Source organism: Oncorhynchus mykiss, chromosome 13, assembly GCF_057628025.1.
Source record: "Oncorhynchus mykiss isolate SJ-2025 chromosome 13, ASM5762802v1, whole genome shotgun sequence".
NCBI classification, from domain to species: domain Eukaryota; kingdom Metazoa; phylum Chordata; class Actinopteri; order Salmoniformes; family Salmonidae; genus Oncorhynchus; species Oncorhynchus mykiss.
Window position 1 is genome coordinate 40,889,044 of NC_143034.1, and position 10,070 is coordinate 40,899,113.

The window sequence follows — 10,070 nt, forward strand, 5'->3', positions numbered from 1 at the left end:
TTTTCCCATTTTCGTGGGTTTTGCTGGACTGTTTAAGTCCCCCGTGTTTGGGGCATTTGTTTTGGTGTGCGGCCTGTGTTTCATGGGGTTGGCTTATGGTCACCGTTTTTGTACATTAAAAAGTATAGCACTTACGCTGAACTCTCTGCTTCCTGCGCCTGACTTCTCACCCACTACACCCCGGATGTTACATCATCTGGTTATGTGTGCAACAAAAGTTCAACATTCACCTTCTGCTACCATTACTGTCAAGCCGTCTACGCATACAGTTTGAGGCATACGCTCGAGAAATGCAATCCAACACACAGAACGCGCTGCAACTGCCTCTCCAACGCAATGTCAGTGTAAATGTGCGTCTCTGTTCTAGCCTACTTTACTGGTGCTCGACTGACAGGATGTGGTGTATTCACTATTTATACCTTAACACATAACGGGGCTCAGGGGCCTAATGGCTTTGCTTGTAGAGTATGTGTTGTAGAGAAGTGTTTCTCAATCCCGGTCCTAGGAAGGGCTACCACATCTTTGTTTTGGACCAAGCACTATTGCACTTAATTTAAATAATCAACTCATCTTCATGCCTTTAATTTGAAACAGGTGTGTGAGTGCTAGGGCAAAAACAAAAATGGGCAACCCTTTGAGTCCCCAGGACCAAGGTTGATAAACACTGTTGTATAGAATGGTAATTATACTTTTTTTTAATCTTCAGTGTTTTGTGTGGCTTCCTGCAAGACAGGCAAATGTCAGCCTTAGCGAGAGGTTGTGGTTACGTGTGTCACCATGAAATGTCATTGGGCACTTCAATCGAGAGGGAGGGAGAGAGAGAGTAAGAGAGCGATAGCGTTAAGGAGCAGGAGAGAATGATAGAGACAGAAAGTCAGAGTGAGAGAGCGCTAGAGGCACAGAGAGAGACAGTCACAAAGGGAGAGACAGACAGACAGAGACCTGAGGCTAAGGAGACAGAGAGGAGAGAGCATCTGCACAAGTCAAATAGTCAAAACAGAACAAAGAAAGTACGAGAACAGAATGAGGACTGTGCTGACACGTCGACCCTGACTAAGAGGGTAAGTCTGAAAAGGTTGAATACCTATTTGTTTACATGTGCATTAGCACTTACTCTCTAAGATTCAACTTAGATTAACATTTTATATATATATATATATATATATATATATATATATATATATATATATATATATATATATATATATATATATATATATATATATATATATATATAAGCCAAATTATCATTGAGTATCTATCCCTGTATCGTTCTTGTTATCATCAAGGTGTCAGCCGCATCACCGAATGTAGTCATTTAAAACTAATCCTTAGGACGGCAGGTAGCCTAGCGGTTAGAGTGTTGAGCCACAATGAAGGTCGCTGGTTTGAATACCCAAGCCAACAAGGTGCAAAATCTGTTGGCGTGCCATTGTGCAAGACACTTAACCCTAATTTGCTTAGTATTACTATGGCTGACTTTTTACATCTAGGCCAACCTGGTGAATCTGTCCAACAAGCACTCAAGAGGATAGTGTTTAGACTGTCTAGTTTTTTTTCTTTTGGTGCAAACGAACTACAACATCTGCCTATTAAGGGGAGACAAGGGTACAAAAGGTTTTCTCATTGAGAGTTCAACATTAAGTCATGCAGTATTCATCAGTCTCTGGATGAATGTGTATTCTGTATAGATATCGATTCTAGAGGAGTTTCTGCTGCTGCCTTTAAGTGCCTACCAAAACTCTTCATGTACTACAGTCAAAGGTGATGACAGTGGGTCATAATGGTATTGGGCTTGTGACGGAAAGATTTTCACGTCGTATACAATCAATTCAGGATGTCCCTTATCAGTGTCGTGTCTGCTCCTGTTCTATGCAACTGTTACTCAGGATTGTTACTGTCTAAATGTTGCTGGTGTTCCAGTGCTTTGTTATAACAGCCTCTTCATCTTACGTTTTCATCATCTTTGTTTTACATTTAAACAGTGGTGGCAATGGCCAAGACTCTGTAAGTGACCGTTTCTTCGTCTTCTTTTCTTCATCTATGCCATCTGTTGTTTTCCAGTTAGACAGGGGCGGTAATGATGTGGTCCATGCTTCACCTGCTGTTCCTGCTGTCTGTCCCACCAGGCTTCACTCACAACCTCCAAGGTAACTAGTGACTTCATGTTACTCTCAGCCTACTCATTCAGATAAGATCTGTGAAAAAACAAACAGTACTTGCACCTTGTGGAGAAACATGATTTATTGATTGAATTTACCCCCCCCCCCCCCCCAAAAAAAAAAAAAAAAATGTAAGTCAGATTTGTGAAGTTGGTGAGTTTGTGGATTTTAAAATGATAAGTGTTAATATACAGTAATACTCTTTTTGGTTTGCCTTTGCTGTCTTTCCCTCCAAGGACTGTTTTGTGTGAATGACTACATCAACAACATCGCCTGTGTGTGGAACAGCTCGGGAATAGATCCAGATGTGGCCTGCCAGCTCCTCGGTACAAGAGAAGACTATGAAAACAATTTTTTGTAAGGAATATTTTTTTTGTCTGTCTTTATTATTACTGCAATACAGAAAATGACTGCATTGTGTTTTGAGGTATAAATGCATTCCTTGTGAAATATTTTATTTATTTTGTTTTGTATAGCCAGAGTGGTTGTGATCTCAAACCCTTGGAAGGTCATTCTTTTGGAGGCTGCAGTTTTGTCTTTAAGGGCCATGTAAGTTTTTCCTGATATCAGAATTATATACAGTATGTTATTCTCCATCAATATGTTATTGTACATATATGTTATTTTCCATATCATTTTCATTGTTTTCAATGTATATCGATTTCTATTGTATTTTTCAAAAGTGAACCTAATATATCATGTGAAATTTATTTTATAATAACTACTTGAGAGTTACAGTTGGAATTATTCTCCATGAATGTAGAACAGATGCAAGGAGTTCTTACTTTATTAAACGTGCAATCTGTTTCCTGACTGTGTTTCTCTACAGTATTTCAGTTCAAACGAGAACCTCCCCAGCATTAAGGTGGAGTGTAACGGGTCTGAGGCGGCAAACCTCATAAAATACACACCTATCGAACACAGTGAGTGTCCACTTTTTCAGTGCTCTCTTTTAAGCTAGTGCACCTGCGAGAGTAGCCTCACACTATAAATAGCTGTTCTTCTTCACTGGTTCATTTGAGAGTTTGATTCTTGCATGGGCCATATTCAATACTGAATTTGTGTACCACTATCAATGTAAACGTTGCTTTGGAAAGCATCTGCTAAATGACAATATTATTAAGTCTTCAGGTCTCAAGACATGGTTACTCATCACCTGGTCTTAGTTCACCAAACCGCCTCCTCTATATTTCCACTTCATGATGTTAGATGACTGTGACATCTCCCTCTGTTTCCTCGCAGTTAAGATGCATCCTCCTGGTATCCCACTCATCATCAATGGGACAAATGCCACCTGGACTGCTGGTAGTCCGCTGTCTAAGAAGATCTTTGCATATGAGTTCCAGGTGAAGGTGAAGAGGGAAGGCCAGCTATGGGGGGTGAGTGAGACAAAACCATTGTGTGGGTGGGTATGAAAGTGTGGTATTGGCGGAACATGCAGTATTCCTGCTGAATGAGTTACAGTGAATCTGATTAGTGGGTAGTCATGCATAATACTGGTGCCTGAGTATTTAGCTGTGATTTTTGGCTGATTCTTCACTTCCTTAGACATCAAAGCATGATCAATATCAAATCAAATGTTATTAGTCACATGCGCCGAATACAACAGGTGTAAACCTTACAGTGAAATGCTTACTTACCAACAATGCAATTTCAAAAAAATATGGATAAGAATAAGAGCTAAAAGTAACAAGTAATTAAAGACTAGCAGTAAAATAACAACAGCGAGACTATTTACAGGGGGGCACCGATACAGAGTCAATGTGCCAGGGCACCGGTTAAATGAGGTAGTAGGTACATGTAGGTAGAGTTATTAAACTGACTATGCATTGATGACAACAGAGAGTAGCAGTGGTGCAAATAGTCTGGGTAGCCATTTGACTAGATGTTCAGGAGTCTTATGGCTTGGGGGTAGAAGCTGTTTAGAAGCCTCTTGGACCTAGACTTGGCACTCCGTTACTGCTTGCTGTGCAGTAGCAGAGAGAACAGTCTATGACTAGGGGGGCTGGAGTCTTTGACCATTTTTAGGGCCTTCCTCTGACACCGCCTGGTATAGAGGTCCTGGATGGCAGGAAGCTTGGCCCCAGTAATGTACTGGGCCGTTCGCACTACCCTGTAGTGCCTTGTGGTCGGAGGTCGAGCAGTTGCCATACCAGGGACTGATGCAACCAGTCTGGATGCTCTCGATGGTGCAGCTGTAGAACCTTTTGATCTGAGGACCCATGACAAATCCTTTCAGTCTCCTGAGGGTGAATAGGTTTTGTCATGCCCTCTTCACGACTGTCTTGGTGTGCTTAGACCATGTTAGTTTGTTGGTGATGTGGACACCAAGGAACTTGAAGCTCTCAACCTGCTCTACTGCAGCCCTGTCGATGAGAATGGGGGCGTGCTCGGTCCTCTTTTCCCTGTAGTCCACAATAATTTCCTTTGTCTTGATCACGTTGAGGGAGAGGTTGTTGTCCTGGCACCACATGGTCATGTCTCTGACCTCCTACCCTATAGGCTGTCTCGTCGTTGTCGGTGATCACTGTTGTTTCATCTGCAAATTGAATGATGGTTTTGGAGTCGTGCCTGGCCGGGCAGCCATGCGTGAACAGGGAGTACAGGAGGGGACTGAGCACACACCCCTGAGGGGCCTCTGTGTTGCGGATCAGCGTGGTGGATGTGTTGTTACCTACCCTTACCACCTTGGAGTGGCCCGTCAGGAAGTCCAGGATCCAGTTGCAGAGAGAGGTGTTTAGTCCCAGGGTCCTTAGCTTAGTGATGAGCTTTGAGGGCACTATGGTGTTGAACACTGAGTCTTAGTCAATGAATAGCATTCTCACATAGGTGTTCCTTTTGTCCAGGTGGGAAAGGGCAGTGTGGAGTGCAATGGATATTGCGTCATCTGTGGATCTGTTGGGGCAGTATGCAAATTGGAGTGGGTCTAGGTTTTCTGGGATGATGGTGTTGATGTGAGCCATGACCAGCCTTTCAAAGCACTTCATGGTTACAGACGTGAGTGCAACGGGTCGGTAGTCATTTAGACAGGTTACCTCAGTTTCTTGGGTCAGGCACTGGTGGTCTACTTAAAACATGTTGGCATTACAGACTCAGACAGGGAGAAGTAGAAAATGTCAGTGAAGACACTTGCTAGTTTGTCAGTGCATGCTTGTAGTACACATCCTGGTAATCCGTCTGGCCCTTCGGCCTTGTGAATGTTGACCTGTTTAAAGGTCTTACACACATCGGCTGCGTAGAGCGTGATCACACATTCTTCCAGAACAGCTGGTGCTCTCATGCATGTTTCAGTGTTATTTGCCTCGAAGCGAGCATAGCGAGCATCGTCTGGTAGGCTCGTGTCACTGGGCAGCTATCCACCGTGCTTCCCTTTGTAGTCTGTAATGGGTTGCAAGCCCTGTCACATCCGACGAGCGTCAGAGCCTGTGTAGTACGATTATGAGTTACACACACTCATCTCAAATCAGGATTTCAGCCTGAATAGTTTGAGACAGTCTTGTAGCTTTGCAGTGATTATGCTTATTTTTATCTACCTGTCTGTCTCTGTCAGGAGGCCAAGAATTTTACCAGACCAAAGCAGGAACCGTGGATGGAGCTGGGTGTGGAGGAGAGTGGGATTCATCACATCAGGGTGAGAGTCAAGCCGACCCAGCCCGCCTCTAGCCACTGGAGTGAGTGGAGCCCCACTGCATCCTGGACATCAGAGGACAAGGTCTCACCAACCTTTGGTACGTTTGAAGCCATGCCATGCCACAAACTTAAACATTACATCTACTATATGTTCAGTCATGCAGAACACTCTATCCTATCCAGAGAAACTGACAGTCGGTGCATAGTGAAGTTCATGCGGCCCATACAGGAATACAACTAATTTGCTGGTCTACAAAATTGTGTTAACGACCCGTGTTAATTGCATCCAGATGCATTTCTGAGACATATATTCCAACCATGCGTCCGTTCTGTGTTTCAGTGCAATCCCCGGACCTGGCTTTGTGGCTGGTGTTGAGTGGTGCGCTTTTCACTCTCATCATTGTCATGTTGCTAGTCTTCTACAAAACACATATTAACAATAGGTGAGTAATGCGTAAAGATGGAATTATATGCGTATTGTTGGCTCAGGAGTGAGACCCACAACCTTTGGCTCAGTGAGTTAATTTGGTCTTGTGCCATGTTGATGACGGGGGCTTGATTTTTATCATTGGTTGCATAATGTTTGGGTATGTAGTATCAAGATCAATTCTGGAACAGACCCAAGATGGTTTATTACAATCCATGTTGTTTTGGTGCTCTACAGGAAACACCAGTATGTGCCTGACCCCGCCAAGTACTTCCAGCCACTTAACTCTGTCCACGGTGGAAACTTTCAGGTACCTGGAAAATTCTCCAACTTCCTGCTGAACTTGAAACCTGTTGAACCAATACAATTCTGTGTATGTGGCTTTATTCGCTAGCGTGAATGTTTTCTTGATACGAAAACCTAGTGGACAGCCTAATATAATAAATCTTGAACCTGGTTGAGTGGAAATGTCTGCATTTGTGTCCCTATTTAACTTTACTTACTACTTACTTACATTGGATGCTTACAGTTGGGACCAGTCTCTTTCGTTGCCAGTAAAAGGAAAGTTCCCAGCCACAGTAAAAACCCAAAGAAAACATTAGTCATGAGCATATTCCCCTTGATATGGTTTCTTTGTTGGTTTGAATTCCTCGCATTAACAGTTAGATGCAGACATAGACACACTCTCTCTACCACACGCACACACTAACACACCAATAAACTCACGTATGCACCTTGTATTACAAACAAGGATACAGACACACACTGATCTTGCAGCAACTTTCAAAACTTGATACTTGTCAGTGTAGATGCAGTAAAATATTTGTCCTTTGTCATTTTGCCTAAGTATCAGCATAACTTTAAATTTCACCAATAACCGTGATACTGTACAGTGCTCCATATACTGATGTGTGTCTCTGGCCCTCCCCATGCAGAAATGGCTGAGCCCCTTGTTTGCTCCAGAGTGCTTCATCACCGCCCAGCCCGGCGAGGACATCTCCCCTGTGGAGGTGTCTGGAACAGAAGTCTGGGACGTCACCGACTCCACCAGCTGCACCACCACAGCCTTCCTCCTACACTCTGACCCCAACACCCCCTCTGATGGCTGGAACAGCAGCGGCCAGTCCTCCTGCTTCTCCAACATCGGCTACTTCTACCCCAGCGGCTTCCGCATCGAGTCTTGTCCCGTCTACTTCACCTACCAGGGGGACCACAGCTCTCTCTACGCCACCTCCACATCCTCCTCCTATGAGCTCTTGGAACTTCTCGGTGGGCTGCAGAGGGAGCCCCAGAGCCCAGACTCTGGTTTCGGCATGGAGAGCGTAGAGGGGAAGGACCAGGTGGAGGAGGAAGGAAAGGGTCAGAAGGAAAGGGATGTGGCTCCAGTTGACCATCATTCACCCCCTCCTCTTGTCCTACCAGTCCCCCTGCCTGCTGGGATCCCTCCAGGCCCTCACCATCCCCCGAGTCTCCCTCAACTCCCCCTTCATAATCCTGAGACTAACTCTGCCATGGCGCCTAGCAGCAGTTACAATGCCTGGCCAGTAGAGGCTGCTCTAGGCAGATCCTCCTCGATGACAGTGGAACCCATTTGTAGCGGCTATTTGACCATTAATGAGCTGCAGAATACCTACAGCAACAAGTCTATTTGAACAATCAATTTTTCACTCAATTTACATTTTAGTTGAGCTGTTGAACTTATTCTTCGTGCAAACTATGACACAAGGCTCAGATAATGCAGGTACAAAATCATTTTTTGCATGGTATTTTACATGATAAAATACCATTTAGTTTATTTGTATTTTATATACATTTTGTATATTACTTGTATTACTATTGAGGCAGCTGGTTTGCCAATGCGTTGTTACTTTATCTCAGATAGTTAGTGCTGCTAGTTGTTTTTGTCTTTAAATGTGTTCACTGACATCTTGCTTGTATGAAGACCTGAATAAAACCTCTGGCAGAAGAGAAGTGGGTCAGCCTTTAACTTCCTATGTTTGTGGGCTTAGGTAGTCTGCCCTACAGTACCAAGCAAAAAGGCAGTAACTGCTAATTTGGTCGAAAATGAGTTAGTCGTTTTTGCTACAATAAATACATGCTTAATCATGTGGACAAGTATCCTTCCTCTAATGTATTGTGTTTTTGAGAAAATGGGGGTCATGTTAGCATTAACTACATAAAGTTACTGTGAAACCAAGGTAAATAAAAGCCATTTTTCTCAGTTCCACTCTGAGCAGTTACTGCTTTTTTGCTTGGTAGGGCAGTTAAAGTGGCAAAGAGTGGACAAGTGTTCCTGCTGTGTGTGTATGTGTGTTGGTGTGTTTGCGTGCGTGTATCAGTGGCAGTCGGTTCTGTTAAAGATGAGGGAGGACCATTTAAAAAAGAAAATTATGAGCATTGCGTTATTTCTATTACAGCATGTTGGATGACTGTCATTCATATTCCATTCACCCAGTTCAATGTAACAGCGATAGGTTTTAGGCTACTACATGATACTAAAATTTCCCATCATGAGGTTGTTACAACCTAGTCTAAGAAGTTTACAACGTAGGTGCACACAGGTCGAGAGAAAAATGAAAGATGACAGACAGTGACACATTGATAGACAGTGACACATTCAATCCCGCCTTGCACACTCTTGTCTGCATCTAGCTGATCTAGGGTGTAGTCATTAGTACAACAGTTGCAAATAAGAGTTTCTATTGTACAAATTCGGGTATTTTTTATCCCAGTTTTGTTCCGTTCGCTTCCGTTTAAGAAACATTTGAACAGAATCGGTAGAAGGAATAGCACCCTTGATCACATGAAAACACAGTTCACAGTTCATAGCAGCCACGTTGTATTCCTTATTGCATCCATGCGCTCTCCTCCTCTCACCTTTTCTCTTTACTTTTGGACTTTTTTTGCACAACACATTAGCTGTATGTGACCATGTGAAAAAACATTTCCAAGCCAAACAATATCTTAACACACACAGCCTACATATTGTCACCGTATTAGCTAAAGTAACGTAATAACTAATAGAACTAGCTAACGCGTTAGTAACCCTACAATCATGCAGTAGTGTTACAGTGTACAGTTAGTAAGCAGTTTAGAACTTGCCCCAGTGGCAAAACAAAAGCTTACCTTGAATTGGAAGTGTTCAAATGTTGTGTTGGATAGTCATAGCTAGCATCCCTCTGTTTGAGCAGGGTGTTTCAGTAGGCTAAACTAGCTAGCTACATCTGCTAGCTAAGTAAGTGAAACTGAAAGTGAAAAAACAATGACTATCTCTCTATTTCTCTCTTGCTTCTCCTTCATTTTGGAATAAATTAATATGTTCAAAACTGTTCAGCTATTGTCTTTCTCTCTCTTCAAGTCAACTATTCACCACATTTTATCCACTGCAGTGCTAGCTAGCTGTAGCTTATGCTTTCAGTACTAAATTCATTCTCTGATCCTTTGATTGGGTGGACAACATGTCAGTTCATGTTGCAAGAGCTCTGATAGGTTTGAGGACATCCTTCGGAAGTTGTCAAAATTACTGTGTAAGTCTATGGAAGGGGGTGAGGACCATGAGCCTCCTAGGTTTTGTATTGTAAGTCAATGTAACGATAACTAACAAACGTTCGCACTTGAGAGTGTTTTAGTGCCCCCAAAAATGTATACTTCCAGGTCAACTGTAATATGAATACCATTGTAAAGCACAATTTCTCTGCTTTCCAGCAAAATCAACCTTCAGACCTTCTGTCCGTCTCTGCATGATTGAAGAATGCAATGGAGCTCCACCTGGCTTTAAAAAAAATTGTGGTTGGGGAAGAGAAGGCTACTGAGTAATAGTGAAAGGGGGAGAGATGTCGCGTGGGGAAACT

General features: G+C 43.1%; 1 protein-coding gene across 2 annotated transcripts; it reads left to right on the top strand.

Annotated features, from left to right (window-relative positions):
* Window positions 1-241: 241 nt before the first annotated feature.
* Window positions 242-8,339, top strand: il2rb2 (interleukin-2 receptor beta chain-2). 2 transcript variants are annotated; one of them, XM_036939718.2, is made up of 10 exons: window positions 242-1,061; window positions 2,069-2,150; window positions 2,399-2,519; window positions 2,639-2,711; window positions 2,992-3,085; window positions 3,405-3,541; window positions 5,713-5,890; window positions 6,133-6,235; window positions 6,457-6,529; window positions 7,155-8,190. In XM_036939718.2, exons 1-10 carry the CDS (start codon window positions 858-860, stop codon window positions 7,869-7,871), a joined length of 1,782 nt encoding a protein of 593 aa, XP_036795613.1. In that variant the 5' UTR covers window positions 242-857; the 3' UTR covers window positions 7,872-8,190.
* Window positions 8,340-10,070: the final 1,731 nt, after the last annotated feature.

What these genes read in the sequence shown, in the direction of transcription:
- il2rb2 (XM_036939718.2), top strand. Translation starts at nt 858, where the DNA reads ATGATAGAGACAGAAAGTCAGAGTGAGAGAGCGCTAGAGGCACAGAGA. An exon ending in CGTCGACCCTGACTAAGAGG is followed by an intron (nt 1,062 to 2,068) that starts GTAAGTCTGAAA and finishes TTTTCCAGTTAG; the next exon opens with ACAGGGGCGGTAATGATGTG. An exon ending in CAAGGTCTCACCAACCTTTG is followed by an intron (nt 5,891 to 6,132) that starts GTACGTTTGAAG and finishes TCTGTGTTTCAG; the next exon opens with TGCAATCCCCGGACCTGGCT.